This window comes from Dermacentor silvarum, chromosome 2, assembly GCF_013339745.2.
Source record: "Dermacentor silvarum isolate Dsil-2018 chromosome 2, BIME_Dsil_1.4, whole genome shotgun sequence".
Taxonomy (NCBI): Eukaryota; Metazoa; Arthropoda; class Arachnida; order Ixodida; family Ixodidae; genus Dermacentor; species Dermacentor silvarum.
This window is the reverse complement of record NC_051155.1, coordinates 248,091,820-248,118,954: the sequence shown is the minus strand read 5'-3', so window position 1 is coordinate 248,118,954 and position 27,135 is coordinate 248,091,820. Positions and strand designations below refer to the sequence as shown.

Sequence of the window (27,135 nt, the reverse complement as noted above, 5' to 3'; positions counted from 1 at the left end):
ACACTCATAAGCATCAATTACAGGGCAAGGCAGGGACATAGAGTTTCTCACTATAACACCTAGAGAGTAAACTGGCGCCACCGTCTATGCGAGTTTCTTAAAGGGCTGCCGTGCCCTCATGGGAATGACGGGATATGTGTCTGCGAAGCTTGTGTTGGCTGGTGTTGTATGAGGCTTCGTCTAAAACGTGGATATGGCTACACAAATAACGCGTTCTTAAAATAAGATCTACATAAAAGGCTTTCATTCACCCATATTACATCTTTCAATAATTTTTACTCACCTACAATGCAGCATCAAGCGAAGAAAAGCAAGAACAGACGACAAGTTGTTCCAAAGCGAGCGAGAATCTTGTCGTCTGCCCTCCAACTTTAGCGGCCAGCTGATACTTTTTACGTTTCATAGAATTGTGCATCCAATAGTATGTCCTCAAAATTAAACAAAACATGTTTTTGTGTAATAATAAAGCTATAGCAGTTTTTTACGTCCTGTTTTAGCAGGAAATGAATCATTGTGACAGACTGAACGGTGCTAGCCAGGCGCGTCTTCAAGGCGTTCTGGCTCTCCAAGAACGATTCCAATCCGAATCCACAATATACCGGCATGCCATTGCATACCACAGCGCAGCAGCGCCAAATTTCCCTCTAGGTTTTATAGTGTGAAACTCTATGGGCAGGGGTGCTCTGATGGCCGCCATTTTGGTGTGAGTAGCTCAAGCTAGACCCAGCAACAATTCCCTTTCTTCCTTCTTCCTTTATGAATTGAAAAAAAAAAAAAATAGACGACAACTACTACAGCTATTATGCGATGCGCCACCAGAGGATACACCCCTTTAGCGGCACATGACGCAGGAAGTGACGGACGCCGCTCGCACCATAGGTTAACGGCCCATGCGCCTACCCACTGAATGAGTGCGCGAAGGTGTCTTTAACACGGCGCTATCAGAAATTGTTACACGATGCCTTCCCGATACCCCCTCTCTATTTTCGCTCTCACGAAGGAGAACGCTGCCCAAGCCGCGCGTTTAGGGCAGCGCTCGAAATCGTCCGGGCCGACAGGCAAGCGAAGGGCGGCGGGGTTAGGCGAAGACGAGCCGGCAGCGCCCACCCGAGTACCGCTCGTCACACGTTTGTCCCCGGGGAGTGGGTGCGAGAGAGGTAGAAACAAAAGGGCGGCGAAATGATCACGCTGCTCTTCGCGCGGCGGCGACCTCGACACGCATAGCAACCGGCGCCGCCTCCCACCCATTACAACACCGCCGTCGGTGAAAAAGCGAAGACCTCGGGCGACGACGGCGACGCTCGTCCGACGCACCGTAACTGGCGCGGATGTCTCGCTTGAAAGTACAGACGATTGCTACGAGGCGGACGGGTACGTGGTTCGAAACGAATACTGAAGAGCAAAATAAGTTTAGCTGTTGTAGTAAATTACCCCTTGTAATTAAAAAAAAAAAAAAACTCGGTGCTCGAATGACCCATTGAGCGAAATGCAGCTCCACTAACGTGAAACCTGCAGGGAGGTGCGAAGCATGCCATGCAGTGATGCACCGCTAATGGGCTCATAGTGCCTTAAGCATTGGTTCATAACCCCGTAAACGCGGCCTCCCCATTACGACGACAGAAAAGTGAAATTCTACGCTGGAATGATGAGCGGCAACGCAGCCAGCTGTGGAAGATGACGACGGACGCGGGAGCAGTGGCACCAGCGCGTGCCGAGCGCGAGCACGAGCCGCTTGCTTACCGTGACTACGACGATTACGACAGGAGACGCCGACAGCTCGGGCACCTACAGCCCGGGCGCAAAAAAAAAAAAAGAAAAAAAAAAAGAAGAAAACCCCGAGGACACCTAAGCAGTTCTTATGAGTTGTGAATGCGACAGCATTAATACGCCGCTGAGCGGGCCCTTCGAGTAATGAACTCCTGGAGGGCGTGAAGTCGTAGGTTCGAAACTCATTACTGCCAACGATGTTCCTATGAATTTACAGTTTTTTTTAATACATTCATTTTTTATAGCGATTACCGAGGCGCAGTTAGAACGCAGGCGAGGGCTTGCGCGGACGAGGAACGCACGGATAACACAGGCTTGCGAGGGTGACGGAGCGTCGCGACGATGCCCTCACCCCTCAAGCAACACTTGGCCAGGTGTTCTCTTTCGCCCGCTCTACACCGTCGAGGCGCGCTCGTGAAGTGGCATCGCAGCCAATTGGAATTTAGGTGCCGTTTTTCTCTTATCCAGATGACAGACGACAGTTTTTTTTTTTTTCGCTCCATGGACCACTTAATGATTTCGCATAAAAAAAAAAAAAAGTCAGCTCTTAAATGAAAGACTATATCACTACCGCCTTCAAGTTCCTGCGCAAGCTCGCCGTGACGTCATGGATTTTGGCAACGTCTGCTCGGGTATGGTGGCATAGCTGGGGCCTAGCTATTTGCTTATCGGCAAAAGTGGACATCACTGTACTCTAAAGGAGCTAAAAACTGAACTTAGCAACTTTAGACAACGTTTAGCGTGGTACAACGGCTACTTTGTGCAGCTGCAGAAAGTGGCCGTTCTGGGAGGGTTGCCGCGTGTTGCCCACTCCTTTGAACAGGCGGAAGAAACCCTCGCTGAAGGCTGCTTTCTACAGCCGCCGGCACGCAAGTATATGCTTGCTAGAGTTACTGTACATGGCTCCCGCAGGGAGCCATCATCATCATCATCATCATCAGCCTATATTTATGTCCACTGCAGGACGATCTCCAATTACCCCTGTCTTGCGCTAGCTGATTCCAACTTGCGCCTGCAAATTTCCTAACTTCATCACCCCACCTAGTTTTCTGCCATCCTCGACTGCGCTTCCCTTCTCTTGGTATCCATTCTGTAACTCTAATGGTCCACCGGTTATCCATGCTACGCATTACATGGCCTGCCCAGCTCTTTTTTCCTCTTAATGTCAGCTAGATTATCGGCTATCCCCGTTTGCTCTCTGATCCACACCGTTCTGTTCCTGTCTCTTAACGTTAGGCCTAACATTTTTCGTTCCATCGCTCTTTGTGCGGGCCTTAACTTGTACTCGAGCTCCTTTGTTAACCTCCAAGTTTCTGCCCCATATGTTAGCACCGGTAGAATGCAATGATCGTACACTTTTCTTTTCAACGACAGTGGTAAGCTTTCAGTCAGGATTTGGCAATGCCTGCCGTATGCACTCCAACCCAATTTTATTCTTCTGTAAATTTCTTTGTCATGATCAGGATCCCTTGTGAGTAATTTACCTACATAAACGTACTCCTTTACAGACTCTAGAAGCTGACAGGCGATCCTGAATTCTGGGAGCCCGTCTGGGAGAATTCTGGGAGTCATATACAGCAACTCTAATGCTTTTTAACAGGGGAGCTGTTTAAGCTCTTGGTTAAGCCGCGTAGTGCGAACAAAAAACTGCGCCTAGCGATGATGTCACCACGCGTTTCCTAGCAACCACCTCGCGGAGCGGCGTGTGCTTCGCCTCCTCTCCGTGCCGTGCACATGTTGCCTTGACATGGACGGTTAAGGAAAGGGAAGGGGCAAATGAGAGCGAGAGAGAAAGAAATTGTAGCAGCTCCAACAAGGCAACGCGCAGAGCTGCTGCCGACGCCGTCCGCGTTTCCCTGCATTCGCGCCGAACGCGCGCGGTGCCCGTGACTGCAGCCGGCGCCTCTGGCGTCGGCTCGACAGGTTTCGACCAGCCACGCCCCGGCAAGTGTGGAGGCGCAGCTTGGCCGTGACGTCACCGAGAGAATAAAGCTGGGAGCCACCGCGACGGCGGCAAAACTCTCGCTGACTCTGTGGCGATTACATGTACCCTTGACATGGGACGACCAAAGAAGATCCGGACACCCGAAGAAGCCGCTCATCTTGAAGCGCGTCGCGCGGCCAAGCGAGAATCTGCGCGTCGGCGGCGAGCCGATTCGGAATACCGTGCCTAGCAGCACTTAGCATTTCCTAGCAAAACTTAGCCAAGCCTATTAAAACCTGAAAGAAGCAAGGCCGATCACCAACTCCACTGTTTACTCCAGCCTTGCACCACTAGTGAAAGCTGCACACATTTTTTTTCTTATAAACATTTTTTAGGGGCGAAGCTCCTTATGGCGGCACCCGTTCCGTCCCCGTCGTAGTAGTAGTAGTAGTGTGTAACCAGTCTGAGAAAAATGAGAAAAAAATTCCGAAGTTGTGTCCGTAGCGCGGAATCGAACCAGGGACCCCTCGCTTCCGAGCGCGCGGCGTTAGCCCACTACACCACGAAGCGGACATGGACAAACGCACCACGATGGCTATAAATACCCAACATTAACGAAAGGCCGCGTTTCTAGCGCGTTTCTAACGCGTTTGTGCTAGCGCGTTACGGCCCGTGTAAGAAGCTGGTGTAAGACGCTGTGGCCTCTACGCCTTACCTTCAACGCGTTTCGAACGCGCTGCCCAAAGCGGTGGCAAGTCAAGTTCAAGTCGAGGAGCGTTTATGAATACGGGGGGTATACTCTCTCAGCAGTCATGTGATGGCGTCGGCAAACGCGGTGCACGTTCCGGCATGTGTAAATGGCTGCGTAAGACGCTGTGGCCGCTCCCCCTTACTAGAGAGTACTGCACGTTTCTAACGCGTTTGTGCTAGCGTCCCCTTAAGCGGGAGATCCGATGATTCCCTCCGGAGCTTCGCCCACTCATCATCATTCACCTCGTGGATCTGCTGTCCTTTTTTTTTTTTCGTTTCTTATAAGCTATGCCAAGTGCTACACTGAACGACGTAGACTCCAAAATGCGATTTTCCTGCGAAATTTGAGCAAGAACACTGCCACGGTAAGCGCCAAATCTTTTTTCAACAACTTTAAGCGAAATATGCACGTCCCTGTACGAGAATACGGTGCAATGCACGACTGCACAGAGGCATGCCAACGTTGAGGTTTCGGCGCGACGAAAAAAAAAAAAAACGGAGGTTCGGCTTTCATTTTCCCCTTAAGAAATCAGTTTTTTACCACATAATTAAGAAAATACAGTTTCAAAGAATACTTTTTTCTTTCTTTCTGCGGTTTAAGGTGGCAAAACCAGTTCTGATTATGAGGCACGCCGTAGTGCAGGGCTCCGGATTAATTTTGGCCACCTGGGGTTCTTTAACGTGCACTACAACGCAAGCACACGGGCGTTCTTGCATTTAGCCTCCATCGAAATGCGGCCGCCGCGGCCGGGATTCGATCCCGCGACCTAGTGCTCAGCAGCCCTTAGCTGACTGAGCCACCGCGACGGGTCAACGAATAGTTGCATCGGTGATATGGTGTTTGTTACATCTTTAGCGTCCCTTTAGCACCACGCGAATTCACGTTCCGATGTGCGCTGTACTGCTATTCATATAGCTTCATCCCCGAATCGCTTGTACGCACTGATGAAACGCGGGCTCGCAGCCTGCACGATCAAGCCATCAGGCAGTGTCCAAATGCAAGCCGGTGGTCCTTCGATTCGGGAAAGAAACACGTTAGTCATTCAAAATGCACATCGCCAATCGACGAAGGCGAAATCTCATGATAAAGCGCTCGCATACGGCCTGGAAAACCAATTACATGCTGCATAATTTGGGCCGGGCTCTCACAATCTGATTATGTCATCCCTATGCGGTACAATAACACACGCCATTTAGATTAACACAATTCACGTACGTAACAAACAAAAAGAAAACCGGAAAGGGGGAGAGCAGCCAAATGACGGAGCAAGTGCGTGCACTGCCCTGTACGCACTGCTGCCCGTGCGCACTTGGTAGAAAGCAGAGCAGCTGCGACCATTAGTTCCGAGCCGACAAATCAGCACAGGGTCACGCACAGTGTTCACTTATTCCTTGCGCAAGGCCCCTTTTTACAGGCCCCTTACCTTTTTCTACTTTTCTCACGGTGCACAATCGAGAACGCGACTTCCAGGCACGTCCGCTCTCGTTATGCAGCCGATCGGCCTCAATCATTCGAGCGAAACACAGCACAGCGACACGCCTTGGGCATCTCCGCGAAGTTACAATTACGACCGCAGCACGAGCTTTTATAAATCTCGCAACGCGTCCTTTGGGTGGCGCGCTTAAGATGTCCTCGTGGCGAAGAGTAACGAGTAGTCTGCATATAAAGTGAACACGTAATAAGCGAGCAAAAAAAAAAAAGGGGGGGGGGGGCAGGGAGGGGGAAGTCAACTTCCTCATTTTTCGGAAGTTTCAGTGTTCCCAAGAGTTGTTGGGTCAACCTCCCGCCCATGCCGACTTCGCCGTCACGCACACACACATACAGACGGGACACACACTCGCGACCTAATGGGAAACCTCGACAGGTTCGCCGCCGCGACGACGACGCGTCGGCGCTCGTCCTGTATAGCAGCGTGGTTAAACACACTGCCGCGCGTCAGCCTCCATCCGGCTGCATTGTTCTGGGTCCGAAGCGAGTAAATGCAGGGTGTGGCCAGAAAGGCAATTACGGGAGAAAAAAAAAAAAAAAAAAAAAAGGAGACATAGGGGCGCGCCCTCAACGTCGCGCGTACTGCGGCGAAGCAACAAAGTTAACGGCGTCTACACGCGCTCACGTCCCGGCGCAATCTTTCGTCGGCAGCCCTGAGCACTTTCTCGAGCTGATCATGCAAGGCCTTTCTTGTACTTTTTTTTTTTTTTTTCACCCACTAGCGCTCGTTTAAGTTTACGGCGGTGGCAGCGGCCCCGTCGTATACGCACTGGCCAATCAGATTTGGCGCGACGTGAATAATGGTTGCGGCAGCCAAGAAACACACATCCGGCAGTGCGCCCGCCCCTCTTTGCGGTGCCGCCGCGAGCTTTGTGTGCACGCGAACGCTTAGAACAAAGGAGCACTTACGTCCCCCCCTTTAATCTAACACGGGAGCCTCAAAGAACCGTCAGTCATCAAAGGTTGCATAAGCAGCACATGACACCTCGAGCAGTGTGGCCTGCCAGGGCTTGAAGGAGTTGCCGAAATGTTTCCGCAACTTGTATGAAAAAAAGAAAAGAGTCGGGGGTGTTTACAAGTCGGCCACTGCAGCTCCAAGGGCGCCGGGTGTTACTACAACTATACTACTACTTCTACTACTACTAAACCACTGAACGTTCGTCAAACGGATGCTGGTAGTATAGGTGACGCTATACGTGGCCTAATAAAAACTGACTCAATCCAAAGCGTTTACGTGCACGAAAAAGAAAACCTGCAGCTAATGGTCAATTTCGAAGGCTCTGTGGACTGAACGGTCGTTTACAATACGTGCGGTCGAAACGAATACAAAAATGGGAGCAAGAAAAAAATATTGCTCGAACGAACCCACGGGCAAGGCTAGCCACTCTTTTCAAGGCTCAACAGAGAGACACTGCACGCGACACGACTACGAGGACGCCAGACCTCGCCGCCGTTGGCTCTCTCCGCGCTCGAAGGGCTTGCTCATTGCCATTCTACGCTAAGCAGGAGTGATGCACGGACTACAGTTACTCTAGCGCGGGCAAAGAGCCGCCACACAGCTGCTCTCATTCTGCCCCCTCTTCACCAACATCTGTCGCCGCGGTGCCATTCCAGCATGCAGCGGGCGCGCTTTTTTATCTAAGACGGCGGACGGCACGGACAACAGGCGAGAACGAACGTTCGCCAGTTGTGAGGAAACGTCCGAAACTCTCACTCAACATTTAAACACGGGGCTCCTTCACTGCCACCCGTACGCCTCGACTTTCAGCATTTACATACAAGCAGCCACTAATCATTTAATTCATTGAATCGCTTAACTGAATCGGAAGCGCCACTACGGCCTCGGTGTGTGGGGAGTGAAGGAAGCCAAGAAAAAAAAAAAAAGCATTCACTTGGCCTCGGGCCCTAGTTTTTCTGGACCAAAATAAAGTTCTTGCCATGCCATGCCATTCACTTCATCTGCGCCGGTCGACGTCGGCCGAACGTGAGAATTCCAACAGGATAGGGCGTCTCTTGCATGCACGTCGCCTGTGAATTAAACTTCAACAATGTTCGTAAATTACCTAAGATCGGCAAAATTGGTAGAAGCTTCGGCGAAACAAAATCTAGGACGACTACATCATCAGGCTTTGTTGCTCAACGAGAGGTATGGGCGCGTCACGTTTGTGGAGTTTCCTCGCCACCATGCACGCAGGCCTAGCTATAGCCAAAACCCTTCAAGCGCCAAACAAGTCTGTTCATTGAGAATTATATTTAACCACTTTTCATGCACCTTCAGAATATTTAAAATCGTACAGCAGCAGAACGGAGTAACACTTTTAAATTATTTGGTGAGCTGCCTCATGCTTACAGGATGTGTACTCCACGTGAGAATCCTAATAATGAGAACGTCAACTATTTCATGTCTAGTACCATACTTGAAAAACACCTATTCAGCCACTCTAAAAATATGCCTGACGTAAAACACTGCAAAATGAAAGTAACCCGCGCTACATAACGACATGCTAGTTGGCTCCGGAAGCAAAAACTCGGCAGTCTGCTTTCCAACTCGTTTCACTAAAACAATTGCAACACAGGTACACTCAGTAGTGTCCCAAGATGTAGGCGATACGATTGAAATATTGTTTTCCTCAGTGAACCATCGCGCGCGCAGGGCCTGAAGGGGATATAACGTTCCGCACTATTCTCAGCGCGCGACCATCATCATCCTCATCAGCGTGGCGCCCACCTTGGAGTCGTACGCCGACTGCTTGATGACCTCCGGCGCCATCCAGAAGGGCGTGCCCACGAACGTGTTCCGCTTGCTCGTGGTGTTGGTCAGCTGGCCGGCGACGCCGAAGTCAGCCAGCTTGACGTCGCCCATCTCGGACAGGAGCACGTTGGCGGCCTTGATGTCGCGGTGCAGCTTGCGCTCGCAGTGCAGGTAGTCGAGCCCCTTGAGCACCTCGCGCAGGATGACAGCGATGTGGAGCTCGTCGAAGCGGCCCGCCTTCATCAGGTCCAGGGCCGAGCCGCCGCCCAGGTACTCCATGATGATCCACAGCCGGGTGCCCTTCAGGTAGGAGCCGTAGTATCGCGTCACGTAGGGCGAGTCGCATTGCGAGAGCACCATGATCTCCTGCTGGATGTCCTCTATCTCATCCTCCGCCTCCTCCAGGTCGATGATCTTGATGGCGACCACCTGCTGCGTCCGGTTGTCCAGGCCCTTGAACACCTCGCCGAAAGAACCCTTGCCGATCCGCTCCTGTTTGGTGAAGATCAGCTCCGGGTCCACCTTCTGCAAGGCACACAAAGCGGGGACTCAGCAACCTCCACGTAACAGCGCTGGGTACGAATACGCGACGATGCCGATATAAACATTCGTGCACGAGGTTTTCTTGGGGCACTGTTCACGATCTACTATGCCCGATAAAAGGGTCGCGCTCCATTTGACAACTTCCCACACACCGCCAGTTTTCGCTGTTATTTGACTGCACGCGCTACAAGATGGTTCTCAGATCCGACCATCCCAAGTTTCAGGGCACCGTAATCGCCAATATGCCGTGCCCGCAAAGGAGCTGTAAGTGGTCGTTACAATAGCTCCAAAGGGGAGGCCACGCTATGAGTCTCGAAATCTGTGGCGACAGCTTTTACGCCTCCCCGCCTATTAAAAAAAAAAAATGCGACAACAATTAATCCGGCAAAAGAAAAGGGAGGCACTCGCATTTGCATCTATCCCTGGCGACGCGTAACCTTCCGAAGGAGACTTGTCGCAGGAGCCGGCGCAAAAGCGCCCGAGGCTTACGAGCCGCAGCAGCACGGTCCTGGTCAGGATCGACAATGCGCGAAATGAGAGCGTGAAAAGGGTTAAAAAGGCGGCGGCCACGTTGCAGCCCTCCCCAGACAGCGCAAAGGCTTGCCATAGTGCGCACCTGACCGAATGTCAACGGGACTTCTCCGCTATAGAGAGGCAGCTGCGAGACGTATACGGCGTCGAGGAGGAGGACAGAGAAGCGATGACGTCTCGCTAATGAACCACGCCGGGGCGACGGAACTTTGCCGCCTGCCAAAAGTCGCACGTGACGGCGTTCTCCCTTTCTCGCTTACGGTGCGCGTGTTGTCATTATACTGCGTAGCGCAGAGCGCAGCAGCGCGTTGCTTAACAATGTGGACACGTTGCCATCGTCGCCTCCAGGCTAACGTCTTAAGACAGTCCGGTGAATTACACGCACTAAACGAGAATCGGCAAGGTGTGAATGCGCACCGTGTGGTCTAAATACAGTGCTCCGCTATAAGTCTACTTATCCCTCGGAATTCCAGGTCACAGATGGCGCCATGTTTCAGTCAGCAATCAACAGGACAGGTGCGAAATGACAAACGAAAGAGATTTAAAAAATACAGAAGCAGCACAGACCGTTCGTGACCTTTAAGTGACCACGGAATGCTAAAGGCCAAGACGCAAGAGACACTGTTCTTCAACGGCAGCGTCACTACAAAAGGGCGCACAGCGAAGATCATCGCGCGGCAACACTTTCAGAAATGTGCGTGCCGTATCGAAAATACTTAGATACCGACATCAATATCTGCGCAATGTGGTGCCGAAGGCACATACCGATTAAAGAACGAGAGAACGCTTTTTTCAATAATGAGAACAAGAGTGTTTAGCCGGCGCATACACTCTTAGAACGTGTATCAATGTATCGATACGCTTGTGGTGTTCGAATAGCCACGAAGGCAATATAATACACAGCAACAGTACAACAAAAGTACAACAAAAGCAATGCAGTAAAGAAAGAAAAAAAAAAGCAACTCTGGTAAAAGGCGACGGAGTAGCAGGCTAATAATGTAGTACTGAGTAATGCAGACAGAGTATGATGCAAAGAAATCGCTGCAGCCGGTTCCAGATAGAGATCACAGAAAATTTTAAAACGCCGTAACACGATACAATGTTGCACTGTTATAACAGAGAAAGAGAGAGACGCCATGTATTTCATTTCTTTTAGATAACCGATGTGGTGTTTGAAGCAACGAGATTGGATTAGAGCGGCCGAAACAACTGGAATGCAGAAATGGAAGAAGGTTGCGAAGCGAAGTAGCAGAATAACGGCGATGTCGGAGAAAAATCTTTCAAAGCATTCGGTTGGCTTGCATCAAAGCACATCAACAAACTCTTGCCACAAAGCGGCGAACGACACGCGAGAACAATTTTAAGATAAGTACAACCCCTTGCCACCCCCTTTGTTCCATTTGTGTATCTGTAGAAAAAGGAAGCTCAAAGATAAACGCGCGTTGCCTCCTGGTGCTGTGACATATTATAGGCACAATTTTCTCACAAACAGGCTAAAGTTCGGTGAAAAAGTCACCAATATTACTTAGACAAGCCCGACAAGTACTGACTCCACGGAGCAACAACCGTGCACGCGTAAACGATAACTCGATATGATGCACAGGACAGAAGCACGTATTGTCCACCGCCGATTATAGTCAAGAAAAAATAAATACAAGCTGGGCGATGCTGGCCTGAACAATGTTTTTTCGAGCAGCAAATAAATTAAGAAGCACGGCACAAAGTTATCCTTCAGACAGCGATAAGCTGGCGAGAAAAAGAGGGCGGATTCAAATCTAAAGGACATAGTTTTAAGCATTCCACAGGCATAACCTATCAACTACAGGGCACCGCGAATCGAAAGTCCTAAGGCGTAGCACTATACAGTCTGTAGCGCTACACATGTAAACGAGAACGTGCACTGGCAACGTGCACCGCGATCGACAAATAAAAAGATCGAACTGAAATTATTCAATTCGGTTAGCGGTGTGCGAATAGTGATTTTTGAGACCGAGTCGAATATAAGAATCGAATAATGACAGCATCGAATCGATTTCGAATAGTTTTCGAATAATGAACAGCCGTTATCACAATTAATATAAAACGATGTTCACATATATAGTGTTGTTAAAGTTAGCAAGTTTCTGTTATTACATAGTAGGTTATGGAGCGTTGTTTATTAAAAAAAACACGAATGGAGCATTAGGAGCAAACGAGTTGTTTCTTCGCATGGACAGGACTCCCTTAAGAGAGTGCGGATGATCGCTGTATAGCCTGTAAAGTATGGCTACCTAAGCAATGTAGCCTGCTCCACTATGCAAGTTTTAATGTTTTAAGTCTATACGATGCCCGCGGGGGTGAAAGTTTACCGTACTTTTGCTCCAATTTTATGTTTAATTGGGGGCAGGTGACATTTTGAAATATTCGAAAAATATTCGCATTTACGAATAGTGACTATTCGCTTCGAAGACAGAATCGAATACGACACTATTCGATTCGTTACTCGGAAGATTCGAGTATTCGCACACCCATCAAAATTAGTACAATAGGATTAGAAAAACACGCGTGAAGTAGGTGGCGTGTTGGTGTCGTAGATTGGAAGTGCAATGCGGCGTGGCGAAACGTTTACTTGGGCGAGATGGTTCATAACAAAAAGACGGGACGGGGACCAGGAACGGGGGAATAAAGACAGTGCAGCACCTGTCCTGTGTCTGCGTCCTTGTATTTATTGAGCTATGATTTTTCTTTCTTTGCAATGCGCCGTTATTTGTATGCATTGGGAAAAACCAACGCTGCCAGTGAAACAGCGCGAAAAAAAAAAAAAAAAAGAGAGCCGGGCATAGACGTCTATTTTCATACACCTTGCTTGCATTTACTAAAGCCGCGAATCGCACAGAAACGTACTGAGTCGCCAAAACGTATTGCGCTGATAGCCCGGTCGCACGATCATAACGACAAGCATGAAAATGGTGGTTTGCTGAGCGAGTTGGTATTCCATTCTTGCGGCAAAGCGCGAAAAAACACCAAGAAAAGGAAGACGGACAGTGCGCTGACCATCACCCGAGTTTTTTTACAGCAGCCTCGGCTCTCACATTTTTCTAGACCCTTTCCACTCTATCAAATCAGAAACGACCTCTCCTCAAACTTTCCGACAACGGCCGGCGCCGACGGACCACAACAATGGCGCTACGCAATGCGACGGTGTATAGTACGAGGCGCAGCTGCAGTGCACCGCTGGCGCGGTTACAACAACTCACAACGTCCTCGGCGAAGGAATCCATTGTGACGAAGAGCTGGCAGTGGTTTGACGTATCCTTCGCTCCTACTGCTGCTCGTGCCCAATGGTACGCACTGACAAAGAAACCATTGCGCGCTAAACGGCCTGTGCGGGCTATTGCCGGACTAAGCTGCCCACACAGACGAACGGGCCAAAAGAGTAAAGACAAGAGAAAGGGGCGCCTATTCTGCGCCGCGACGAAGCGCAAGCGGCGGGCACACGTCCACTTGTGAAGGAGAGGCATCGACATCAAAAAGAGAAACAACAAGAAAAACAACGGCAACCACGAAACGTCCCGGAGAGCAATCGAGGCGCCGTTGGCCGGCAAACGATAAGGTGCGAGCCATCGAGAAGGCGGCCTTGGTGTATAGCTGCACCGTATCCCCGCAACGCTTATCTGCACTTTGTCTCTAATGGGATAAGCCGGCCGCAGACGGGTCGGTTCCAGCGACTTTCGACAGATGCCAGGGAAAAGGTGATGGGAGTGGTTGTATACGACTCCCGTACAGGTAATAGAGTTCTCTAAAGGTGACACGGCGCCTCGACCACACGTACGTTACGCACAAACGACCCCCCATACAGCGATTGAGCGTACGTATATGACAAAGGCAGCAGCGCATGGGTGCCACGTTGATGGCAAAGCTATATCATACGCACACAGACAAAAAAATAATAATAAATAATAATAATAATGGAACGTCTGTGCGGTATATAGGAGGGGTGCCTGCTATTTAACGAAACTTGCGAAAACTACTCTTGAATTGCGCTACACTTATATATTGCGCGTCCACAACAACGCACCTTTATCAGGCTGCATATGTCAAGGAAGCAGTGGCGCACCGAGGGGGGGGGGGGGGATTCGGGGGTTGGAAGCCCCCCCCCCCCCCCCCCCTGAGGCCGACTTAACCCCCCCTTTTGTTTAACCCCTTTTCTTTCCTTGCGAATTTGAGTACTGCAACTAAGATGTAAGACGCGCAATCGTCTGCACACTCGCAAAAAGCGCATTTTTTGACAATTTCCCGTGAAGAAATCGAAATTAGTGCTGTTTAGATGGTACTGGCAAACTGTCAACCCCCCCCCCCCCCCCCCCCCCCCCCCCCCTGGCAGAGATCCTGGGTGCGCTACTGCAAGGAAGCCATATATACCGTGGCTACCGCGTCCAGTGAGGCCTGCGGTCACGAGAGCGCGCGCGTAACCTACCGAGCTACCCTACGGTACATATATACCGTGGCTACCGCGTTCAGTGAGGCCTGCGGTCACGAGAGCGCGCGCGTAACCTACCGAGCTACACTACGGTACATATATACCGTGGCTACCGCGTTCAGTGAGGCCTGCGGTCACGAGAGCGCGCGCGTAACCTACCGAGCTACACTACGGTACTGCAACAATCTATGAACGGAGTATGAAAGATGAATGAATTCATGACTGCTCAAAAGCGACACCCCACTCGCCTGTCGCGAGCTTCAGACAGAAAATGTAAGAACTGCGGAGAGAACAATGGTGACAGTCGCAAGCGCGCCAGCCTTTGCTGGACGCTATATCGGTGACACCTTATCGCGCAGCCGACATCTTATCGCAGCCGGCAACTGTCGCACACGAGAAATCGGCACTGACTTCGCGACAGCATGCACATGCGAACAGGTGCAAGTCGAGCCGGCTGTACATGACGAGTCCAGCGACGGCATCCCACTCGCCACCTGCTGAGTTTACGCGGACACAATTTCAGCCATGCAGTCATGACGACAGCGTCGAGCATCTGGTCAATGTCGGTAAAGACCCTATATTTATAAAAGTAGCGCCATTCTTAGATCTTGCCGCCACCGCGCTCACCCCGGCGCTTCCTCCTCGCCCTCTCTTAGCCGCCTCCTGTCGCCCCAGCCTCCTCCGCTCCCCCATTGGCTAATCCGTGTCACGTGGAAGTTCGCGTCGCGCTTTTGTATATTTTTTTCTTTCCAGCGCGCTCCGACTGCCATTCTCGGGCCTGTGCGACGAAAGTGCTGTACGCACAAACGGATCAAACGTGTTATGGACAAGAACTTCGTTGTGATGGCATGCTGCTGCGCCTTAAGTTGCCGCAACCGACAAGGCGAGGGCAAAAGGCTTTTTTTTGTTTACCATCCGGCGTGCGCAAACGCTTGCTGCACACTTGATATTTGCGCCGTCTCGCATCGTCGCGTTGCTACTTCCAAAACGGCATTATTAAGACCAGTTACTGACTGACGAAGCAAAATCGCGCCTCAAAAACGTCTCCGCAGGGCGCGATCGAAGTTTTCCTCGGATTTCCTCTGGTAGCGCGTTAGCTGTCGTCTGCCACGGCAGGCCCGACGCAGGCGGCGCCACTGTCGATATCGCGCCTCGATCGCGCTGGTCGCGCCGAGCGCGATAGTGGAACGGAGGAGGAGGGAAGTGGATGGCGCTACTTTTATAAATATAGGGGCTTTAAATGTCGGGCCGTATGAGCGCTTCAAGCGGTGAAAAGTAAAATCGAAGGAAGGGGCAAATCAAGCTACCGAAGCTAAGCGGAGGCCGGTCGAACGTTGGTGGCTCCTCAGAGGTACAAAATAAAACAGGTATATCATGGTGTCGTCCAAAGCACACCATGTTTTCTCGCAAGGAATTCGGAAAGTTATTAGAGGGAGTCGAACGATATCGACAGCAGTCGGAAGGATGTGACGGAAGGCGGTAGAGTACACGAAGGCGCCGAGAGGTTGCGTTTCGCGCGTCCCTTCGCTTGGCGTGCATGTTTAAGTACAGCTTCTGTTCTATACGAATTCTGCGTTTCACAGGCTTCTTTTGTGAGAAAAATTACCGGAAGCCGACACGTCTCTATAAGCGGCTGCACTGTGCAAAACAGAGCCGTTTTCACAAATAATCTCTCATCTCGCTCGCAAGTTACGCGACTATCAGTACGAAAAAAAAAAAAAAAAACACAGATAACGGCACACGTTTATCTTGAACCACGGCAACTGCACGAAAACCTGCGCTACTGCAAGTCCGTATGAGGGCGGAATTATCCCCGCCTAAAGAAATGATCGGCGCGCCTTGTCTAACGATTGCTATATATACCATAAGAAGCCAACAACATAGGGGAAATTACTTGTACTTACTAATTGAATTAAAGAAGTGATAAACTAATAGCAATGAAAGTGGATGAAAAAACAACTTGCCGCAGGTGGGGAACGATACATCTTCGCATTACGCGTGCGATGCTCTTACCAATTGGTAAGAGGCACCGCACCGTTTTCCCATCCACTTTCTGGGCTATTTATGTTTTACAACTAGAAACTGCAGTTGATGACAGAGTCGCACAGCGCATACGGCGTCTCCAGGAGGTACCGTCCAGTCAGCTGTATGTATAGTTTCGTAGGTCTGTCCCACCTTAATTTTCTTTCGACCGAGTCCATTTCGACCAGTACCTTTCTTAGGAAAGAGTAATGACACTCCTCCCCACCCAGTCGCAAGGTTCATATACCACCAATCCTCTCAGACGCATTTATCGTATAAATGTTACACGCGCGAGTACCTGACTTCGTTGCTTCAAAGTAGAAGCCTCAGTCGACTGAGAGTAAGTCTCGGAGCTTTTCAAGAAAGCAGACTAATGCGCCATGAGAAAAAAGAATGCGGTCGGTGCTTGGCACGAATTCGAAAGACACTGCGTTACAATGAGCTGCGGACTAAATTGAGGCGGCTGTCAGCAGACCAAAGAAACGCAGACATCAAGTAATGGCCTCGAAAGCGGGGCACGGCATGCATTGTGTGTCCCACGCGGGCTGGCAGTCACAACAACGCCTCGGACACTGACAACCCTTTATAACATCGCTGACCGGCCACTACTAAGGGAGATACTGGAACCCGCACTTCAATGACAATGATTGAATCACAGGTTTTCACCCTCGCAAGGAACCGCAGATGCTTTGAGAGATGCCCGTAGTGGAGGCCACCGGATTAATTCTGACTAAAGCTCGGTTTACACACTATAGCGTGTTCTGCATTCCGCTCCCATTGGATCGCAACCGGGCATTTAATCCGGACTTCTTCTGCAACACACACACACACACACACACACACACACACACACACACACACACACACACACACACACACACACACACACACACACACACACACACACACACACACACACACACACACACACACACACACACACACACACACACACACACACACACACACACACACACACACACACACACACACACACAGTCAAGCCACTGAGCAACCACGAATAATATGTAGTTATGGAACGGCGTACCTGCCGATTTGTGTGACTGAAAGGTTTTCCCCTGTAATAAACGCGTTTGATATCGCGCGTGCTCTTTTGTGTTAGATTTATTTAAATTCTGTCTATGTATGATTTGTTTCGCACTTCTTAGTTTTTTGGAAATTTCCCATGTTATCACTGTATACCAAACTTGGTATTTTTTGGTATCCCTGCCTCTCATCTTTAGTATACGATGCTCCCTGCACCGTCCGTTTCCTTGCTGCCTTTCTTACTTCTTCTTTCTGGGGTTTAACGTGCCAAAACCAGTTCCGATTATGAGGCACGCCGTAGTGGAGGGCTCCGGATTAATTTCGACCACCTGGGGTTCTTTAACGTGCACTACAACGCAAGCACACGGGCGTTTTTGCATTTCGCCTCCATCGAAATGCGGCCACCGCGGCCGGGATTCGATCCCGCGATCTCGTGCTCAGCAGCGCAACGCCTTAGCTGACTGAGCCACCGCGGCTGGTCTTAACCTGGAAGTGGCGGGGTTAGTCAAGCTGTTCGCCCGTTGTCCTCACTACACTATACAGGTACGTGTACTGACGGGGTGAAATAAACCTTCATTCTAAACTGAATCTGTCTCCTGCCTGGGTCGCACCGTGGTCAGCAAATTCTGCCAAATGAAACTACATAAAAGACGTCGAGGCTAGCCCAGATCTCGTTCGCTTCATTGTCTATACGCTTGCGTGCGTTGTCTACTCGCTGCCGCCAACCGACGCAACCGTGATTAACGCCAACGTCCCGTCCCTTTCAGCGCTTACCCGAGTGCCCGCCCATTACGTCAGCCCCCCCCTGCCTGTTTTCGTGTCATGCACCTGCTTCAAAAGAAGTATGGAGATAATGAACCGCGAACAATCGATGCAGCATTCTCAGCGAGATTTTTGCGCCTATATATACTATACGGGTGAAGTGGAGCGGGCAAACAAAACGCCAAGTGAACGGAATGTGACAGGGAAAAAAAAAAAAAAATGTTTGGGCGGAGCGTACACTGCAGGCTTGCAACACCAGACGACGTATAATAGTTATACGCCCATGAACGCCTGTTACGTCGCCACACTTACCGGAAGACACGGCGGTCCAGCTGTTTGGTGTGTTACGATTGGCGTGTAACACCCCGTGCAAAAAGGATGATCGAAAGACCATGACTAATCGAAACGGAGGATGGATCCCTAATTTGCTATGGGTGTCTCGAGTGGTGATGATGATGATGATGATGATGATGATTTATTCGTATCCCCTTTGAAACGGGGTGGCGACAAATAGTCACCTAGCCTGCTTGATTTAATCATGTATACTATACGTGTTCTTTACGTAGCATTTTTGTATACCTCTCATTATTCTTTTTCTTTTTCACAAATTTACCTTGTACCGCTACCTATGATTTTAAGAGATCAGGTCGTATCCATCTTTTCCTTGGCGCGAAATTAGGAACTGGCGTGTGTAGTGTTTGACGTATAGCGTCCCTTTTAACAAACGTAACTATAATTGCGCCCGCTATACAGAACTCCCCCGGGGGCGACAACAGGGACGGCCACGCCGCGCGCCGAACGGGAAGTGGTGCACGCTTTAGTGACTCATCGAAAGTAGAGCCAGCGCGCGGACGACCTCTGAGAACGGGGTCATCCGACCGCGCCCCGCGAGCAACCGCTTTCGTGCGCGAGCTTCGACGACCGGCGAGCGGGAGACTCGTTTACGAGTGCGGCGTGAGCTTTTGGCCGGGGCAGCTTGTGACAGGGCGGCCAAAGGGCGGGAGGTCGGCCCCCGGAGCGACAGAGGGCACGGCACATACTCGGACGGTGTGCGTAAAAGGACAGGGCTGCATAGAGCAGGTCAGAGAGGTTTGTGTTTCGAGCTGCCGTTCGAGTCAATCAGCGCGGGCAACGTGGCCAATTATTCGAAGATGTGGCGGAGCATCCAGGATATATAGACAGCACAGGGCTGTTTCACAGGAAGCGAGCCACAGGCACCTCGTGCAGGCCAAGGCCACGTACTTGCCGCGGTAGCCGCCGGAAACACGTGAATGTGCGTATAGTCGAATGGCCATCCTGGTCACTTCGAAACGGCAACCTGCAGATAACGCAAACACCTCTGAGCGGTTATAACATCCTCGCTTTGCTTTTCTCGCACGCGCAACAGCCGACGACTGTCAGCCACGATGTATTCCCGTTCTAATGCTACAGTAATCGAAGGGATCGGGCTGCTTCGACTGTTGACGCTGCTGAAATACCACCGCCACTTTCTCCCCCTTCATTCCCCGCATATCAGCGGCCCATCGGGGAGACCCTCTGCATTTGTATAACAGCTCGTGGAAACCGAACGAGGCCTCGCTCATAATCGGAGAAGCATTGCACGAAAACAGAAACGGGTCGCGCACTGCACAAACACTATACGGGGCGAACAGCCGACGGAAGGGGAAAGGAAGTGTTGCGCAGGCCGGCCGCGGGCGCGCCTCGCGTCGCAACGCACTCGCGAGCGACTCACGCAGCGCGTTCCGATCGGGCAACCGCAACGTGCGCGGGCCAACGAAGAGGGACGGTGCATGGTGCAAGCTACGGCGGAGCACGCAAATCAGGGGCGCGCGTACACACTCGGCCCCAATCGCCGCAGTGTCTGCCCGCCGCGCACCAGCACGTGATGACAGGTGCGCGCTTTATACGCGAAGTGGCGCACGAATCACGCGAAAGCTAGAGTTACTGTATCCCGTAGGGAGCATATACAGTAACTCTAGCGAAAGCCACGCACCGCCTCGACTTCCGCCGAAGCTGCCCGTTTCGTAAGCTATACAACGATGAAGGCGCTCTGCACAGATTACTTAGAAAGCAGAGACGACGAGCAACAAAAACGTTCACGTCCCCAAGTACACTCTCACTATACCCTTCTCACTAAACCATTTCCGGCAATGCTTGCCGCGTAAATTCCGGCATTAGTGCCAACCAAGGAGCTACTGAGTGCGCTATTTAAAAACGATTCTGGAATGCGTCTCAAGAACGAAGGCATCCACGCCATCTTACCATAAGGGAAGTACTCGCGGCCAGATATTATACCCGCATAAAGCATATATATACACCCTGCCGCCGCTCGAGCAGGCAAACCAGGCCGTATGAATCATGCTATAGAAAAGTCACAGGTTGACAAACGAACACGGACGTTGACGACAATGTCCGTATGCCGCCGAAACGGATGTTTTCGTGAAAGAACGACGCCATATTTCGCTGTGAATTAAAAGTGTTCGGGCTCTGCGCGGCCTTCCTGTTTACGCAGGAGAATTCGCTTGGGCAAATAACACATAGATATGCTGAAAAAGTGCCATATACAGGTAATTCGATATATAAAATACAAATACAATACATAAATTTTCAAGGGAATTTTACAGCTGTTCTATATATTACAAAATTCGACTATACAGGGTGTTTCAGCGAACACTTTCAGAAATTCTTAAAGGTTGCCTGTGGCAGATAGCACAATTCTAGTTCATGAGCTGGTCTACTCGAAGAGGCGGACATTACTTCCACAAGAAATTGAAATGCATAATCAAATAATTAACAAAGAATCACTAATTTTTTCGCTAATTACCTGATGGCCCATATTGCAATTTACAAAATGTAGCCATGGACTTCCCAAGCCGGATCCACTTGGAACGAATTCTCGGGATGACACCAGTTTCGAGATTAATTCCCGAACATTGCGGAGAAATGCACAGGCGTTCCAGTTAAGTTCTTAACAAAATGTCGCTTTTTGCATTGAAGCACAAAATTAACTGGAACGCCAATGCATTTCTGCGCAAAGATCGGGAATTAATGTCTCGAAACTGGTGTCATCCTGAGAATCATTTCCAAGTGGATCCCTTGCGAAATCCACGGCTACAATTTGTAAATTGCAATATGGGCCATCAAGTGATTAGTTAAAAACTGAATTTTCTCGCTACTTTCTCGCGATGTCGCGTCCTGTGATCCCCATCGCGACCCCGACAGAGCGACAGGGTCCGCCCTTCGCATCGCTTGACTGTTATACTTCCACGTGGTTGCCTCTTAACCGCTCCAGCCACGACGACACGGTGTGTGTCACCGCGCACTCAGCGGAAATACGTGCGTGACGCACGAGGCACACCTCACATGAATGCGCCACGGGTCATATGCCGCTCCCTGCACGCAACCAACCCATGCCCTTATTTGTCAACAAAAAAGGGCAATTTTTATTTATTTATTTTTTCGTTTCTCGCCGGAAACCGATACTTAATATATATGTAGGCTCGAAAAGGAATGCGGCAGGCGACGTTTTTCGGGAAAAACGAACGCGGTTGCCATACAGCCACCACTCGGTAAATAATAAAAAGAAAGAATGAAAGCTCCGCTAAACGTGCGACATAATTCATAAGTTCCGCAAGCTGCGCACCTCGCAACGCAAGCGAAACATTCCAAGCGCGAACGCCGCAACGCGCGCCTACGTGCGCGTTGCCGAAAAGGCGGGGCAACGTCATAAAGAAAGAAAACATAAAGCGCGGGCATATTCAGCTCCTCCTTAGCGTGTCGCATACTTCTTGACGGGGAGACTACGAATTTAGGCACATACACAGGACCCAAAATGCAGGATCTGCTCTGTTAGTGTTTCGATTATTGTTGGCGGGAGGAAAACAAATAAAGAGAACTTAGGCAGGCGTTAAGCACGTTACAGCAGCACGCGAACAAAACCAACGAACTGGGGGCCATACGACCGAGCAGAGACCGGGGGAAACAGGCAAACGAGCGCAAGAAGTACCCATGCGCGTGCCCGCAAGCAGCAGCAATGCAGGCAATAAAATAACAATAATAATAGTAATAATAATAATAATAGCAAAGGCTGAGGGGAGTGAAGGGAAACAAGCGAACTCGGAACATAATAATGCACGTGGAAGGAAATGGCGAAGGAAAGAAGGGATTGGGCGTGTGCGACGTCTCTCTCCCCTCCATAGTGCAAGCAGCGGCATGTGTGTGTGTAAAGAGAGCTGAGCACGCCATACTGCTCGACTGGATTGCGCATTAGAGCCTCGCGAAAAATAAATAAAACACAGAGCCCGTTCTGCGCGGTCCACTGATGCCGGGTCAAGTCAGACTTCCGCAAGTGGGCCTGAACAGCCTAGCTGCCTCGGGAACTCGACCAACGAGCGTCTCGAGATCTTTCGTCCCGTTCCTGCCGGCTTTAAAGCTCTCATTCCGCGTGTTCTTTTGTTCTCCGCCGCCGCGGGGCACCCCGTACGTATATACGCTCTCGTTACCCTTCGAAGCGATCACAGACTTTCGCAAAGAAAGCAGCTTGTTTTTCTTTCTCCTTGGAACTTCATAGCACGCCGTAACGGTGGCAGAGCGGGAAGGCTATCTTCAAATTGTTAGAAACCACGCATCCCAAAGCAAGTCACCGTTTCATTTGCAAGAGACAGCGCGAACAGAGGAAGGACAGTGTTGAAGCTTGTATTGTTTTCGAGACTAAGTATACACTGCGGGAACTTTTTCTTGGGCAAGTTTGTGCTGAGATTTCCTATAGGTATACTTGACTGTGGCGCGAAATACATACGCGCCACAGTCAAGTATACATACCTAGGAAATACACTGCAGGGTACACTCATGCACGAACAACTTGCCCGACCCGTGCTTCTCCTGCTTTAAAAAAAGCGGAAGTTGTGCATATTGTTCCCGCACCGTTCAGACAGTTAAAGGATGTCTAAAAATTAAAGCGTCAGCGTGACTTGCTTTGCCGTCTCAGTATACTTAGTGAAAATATTTAGGGAAGTGCGAGATTTTCACATGCGTGATACCAATGAGGCAATGACAACAACGTCAAATAGAAGATCGGGCTCCCTGCATCTTAAACTAAGGCATAATCAACATTCTCTCCCTGTATGCTTTCCTTTTTTTTTTTTAATTCCGCGACACGTTATCACAACATGAAGAAACAATACGAAGACAAGAGGCACCTGAGTGCACACCTCAAATTGCATGCCCAACCGGACGACGAACCTCTACACGACAATTTTTACATTCACACTCAATCATGTCGAGTCACCAAGCCTACCGCTCACAGGCACTAACCACAATACGGCCGGCTATCCTCTATATTGTTTAACATGAGAGCGCATTCAATTAAGCGTGACTTCAATTCGCATTAATAGACCTGACCGGCTTCTGATAAGCTCTGGTCAATGCCGCTAGGAACGGCGACGAAGCGCTTCAGCAGGGATCGGAACACCAGCCCAGAGGCAGCTGAGAAGCAGCAGCAGACACGCTCAGAAGCGCGACTAAAGCAGCAGTCGCATTAGCCGAAAACGCGGCGTTTTCGCAGCCGACCTATCACGTACGAGTTCGCAAACGCGAAGAGACGAAGGGCGCGCGACTTATCGCACCAACCGATCTCCTCGCCGAGAACTAACCTCTTTGGGTCGCACAGTAAAAAGGAAACCGAAAGAACCAGTAGACACGTCGAATCCGCGGCGCTACCGAACAAGACGACCTCGCACAGTCCTATCTGCCGCCGCGCACCGCACTCGAAAGTAAAATGAGGAGAAAACACACATACACACAAAAACAAACAAAAAGCTGTGCAGCAAATCGGCGGCAGCCTGCTATATTACATGCAAAGCCGCTGTGGGTAGCTACAAGGAAATGAGGTTTATCCAAGGGCGAACTCCCTGCCTTCGTATTTGACAGCGCGAAGTGCACGCGTAACTTTCGTCTGTCTGCCGTATTTCTTTAAGGTGAGGAGTGGTTGACGGACCACTTTCTAGACAATACGATGACAATGACCAAGCTTGTCATGCATAAGCCTGACCTTGAAGCAAAAAAAAAAAAAAATGTAAGAAAGCGGGAGAGCCCCCTCGAAATTGGACGACCTTTCTTTTCAGAATAGTATATAAGGCCAGCTTTCGAGCGACGCAACTTGCCGAACTAACGGCGGCGCAGTTATTCTTTTCGATCAGCTGGGAGCTACCAGAAAATGTTGCTTGCCTTAAGACATGTAAAATGTAGACGCGATAAAGCCACGTCCAAGAAACTAGCCCCACCATGTGCAGTTAGGTAGCACTGTATAGCAGCATTTCGACTTCATTTCAACCCTTACCATGGCCGCCGTCAGTTGGGTGAATGTGCAACTGCACAGAAGCGCACTCGCGACTTGGGTATATTCCTCGTTTCAAGAAAGCACCGACAAGTTAGCCAAATAGGACGGACGACGCACTGCCTGGCCCAGAGCAGTCACCAAGGCAGGAAGCCGACAAACGTTGCGCACGTTCTGTCGGACGGAAGCAGCTTCTGGTTCGAAAACTAGTCGCTCCTGGCCGCCGCTCCCACGGCGACGCGCAACACGCGAGCAATACGACAGGTGCAGACAGGGCATGTGCCTCTGAATGTATTCAACCACACCCCATTGTTGTTATTGCGCTCTCACGATGGAGAGCGCCAGCTGGCCTAATGTTTCCTCCCGCCGTCGCACATTTGCCATTCTCAACGGAAACGGCAAGGATCCCGGTATCGACATACTTCTGGCGCCGGAGATGATGATCCGAAGCCCCCCCTTCCCCTCGCGGCCAACGCTACGACGTACTAGCTATTGCGAAGCAATCTAGCGGGGCGTTCTGTACAGCGGCACTTCGATTCTCGATCCAAATCGTCCACACCACGTGAGAGAGACATCGAGCGACGCGGAGGACTCTAGCGCTAAGAACTTCTGGCAACTTCGCCGGCGTGTATGCAACGATTTCTTCCGGCGTCTGTCGACGCATCTGTCTTCAACAAGTGCGCCACGGCGCCCGGCACGTGTGCGCGGTGGTGCATGCACGCAGGAAGCTGCCCAACGGGAAAGAATACAGAAAATGTGCACTGCTACTTATTCCAACCGAACGGTTCACCCCCAAACGCTCTTCAACCCAGCACGCTTTTCCCGCGTTCGTGACAGTCACAGTGCAAAGGGGCATGTCTGTAAAGACCAACCCGTACATTTTGCGACAAGTCGCAACAAGTCGCAACAAGTGGCAACAAGGAGCCACCCAACGAACTTCCGAGGAGCTTCCAGCAGGTTCCGTCAAGTACCAACAGTATGAGCAGTCATGTTCCCGATTCGTTGTCCGAGGGGACAGGACGATATCGCCGCACACGTGTTTACGTGGCCGCTGCATGCGAACCGGCGACACGCCGAAGTGAATGCGCAGCGGGTCCGACTCGACCCGCACGAGGTTGCTGCGCCACTTGGGTCTCGCTTCGAGGCCGGCGGCGGGCCACCTGACGAAACGGCCCCGCATACTTCCGCAGGCACGGTCGCGTCCTCCATCGCGGAAGCGAGCGGCGAAGCCCGCGGGGCGCGTGCAGATAACGCGCCCCTCCTCCGCCTGACGCAAGACGACCGACCTCGGGGACCACGTACGCAACGCCGGACTCCGAACACTCACGTCCCAGGTACACCGTCACCACACGCACGCCGCTGCCGCAACACGACAGCGTCGAGTTTACGAGTAAGACGCGCGCAGTCCGCACGACTAGCTGCTCGAGGTTACGGCCATCAAATAGTGCTGACGCTTTTCAGACCCAAATGTCGTCTCGCATACGCACACCGTCTAGCGCAGCCTCTTTTGGGCTATTACTCTAATAATCGAACAAGCGGTAAAGTTACCTTTCCCTTCGGAGTCTCGGCTAGACTTCGGGGTGTTTGCCCCGCCATTCATGACTTCCTACGCGATACCACAGGGTTACTGAGCGAACTTTATTAATTTTAAGTCCACCCGCGCCAAATTCCTTCTCTTACTTCTGGACCCCTGATATTTATCCATAATCTACAATATACGAGTTTCCTCACATTTAACCCTTCATATATACATATTTCTTTTTTAGAGGCATTTCTCCTTCTGCTCTTCAACTAAAGTGTTATACTCTAGCTACTATAGTACGCGTAAACATCTTACCACCGAATTCTCCGTCTATCCACCACCATTGTGGCTTTGTGCCACTGTCCTGGGACATCAGCGACATAGATCGCGCGCGTACACGCAACACCGGAAGTTGGCGACGGAAGAGGCGCTGCTGGCGCTCGACGAAATGTGCGAGGAGGGCGCGCGCCGGCGGCAGCGAAGCCAACCAGTGAGGCGGTGGCGCGGCCTTCGAGGACGGCGCGGACACGGGCCCAAATTGCGCGCCTTATGGTCATTATGCTGCGCACCAGAGGCGGACGTCGCGCCAAGCCGTGCCAACAGTGGGCAGCGCAGACACCGCAACCGTACATGCATGGGACCGCGTCAGCTGCGTGTCCCGAGGCGTGCAGCAAGAGCGAAGCTGTGACGCAACGCAGCAGCAGGACGCGAGAAAGGCGGCAAGCAAACAGCAGGTGGAAATTGCGCAGAACGCGTTCCAATGATGTGCAACGGGCAAATCGCACATAATAGCTGCGCCACTCACCGCTCCTCTTTCTTTTCCTTGCTTTTGGGTTTTCGCGCCTCCCAACAGTATTTAGATTCTTATTTATACATGGGTGCCGTAGTTTAAGAGTGCGACAGTTCACGTCGGTGGACATGAGTCCGAAAGTGAATTACAAAAATAAAATAGTGAAACTTAGCTAATTGGCTAACGTCACACTGCGATTTGCCGTGCAAGTAATGTCCGCCTACAGTATAATCCAGCTGGTGTGGAAGCGCACTGCTTGCCAGAATTTCTTTTTCTTTTTGTTAATATTTAAAATTCCATTTGGTATATACTTTGTGCGGCTGATATGTTGCAAAATGTATGGACGCGGATCAGATGCAGTCGTTAAAAATTGTGCTGGCCTCTAAATTGACATGATGCGCGGTGACGCGTCTAACATGCGCGGACGTGAAAGACTTGCGACA

The 27,135-nt window shown here is 50.8% G+C and overlaps 1 protein-coding gene across 7 annotated transcripts in view; it reads right to left on the bottom strand.

Annotated features, from left to right (window-relative positions):
• The window catches only part of LOC119443073 (serine/threonine-protein kinase 26), a 133,437-nt gene that overhangs the window by 17,518 nt on the left and 88,784 nt on the right, over positions 1-27,135 (bottom strand). For 4 of the 7 annotated variants that reach the window (XM_037708221.2, XM_037708220.2, XM_037708218.2 and 1 more), the window contains exon 2: positions 8,659-9,207. In XM_037708221.2, the coding sequence (XP_037564149.1) occupies positions 8,659-9,207 (549 nt within the window). Of the gene's footprint in view, positions 1-8,658; positions 9,208-9,633; positions 9,800-9,841; positions 9,954-12,992; positions 13,162-27,135 lie in introns of those variants that run through there. The other 3 variants (XM_037708217.2, XM_049662566.1, XM_037708222.2) reach the window with 3 other exon arrangements.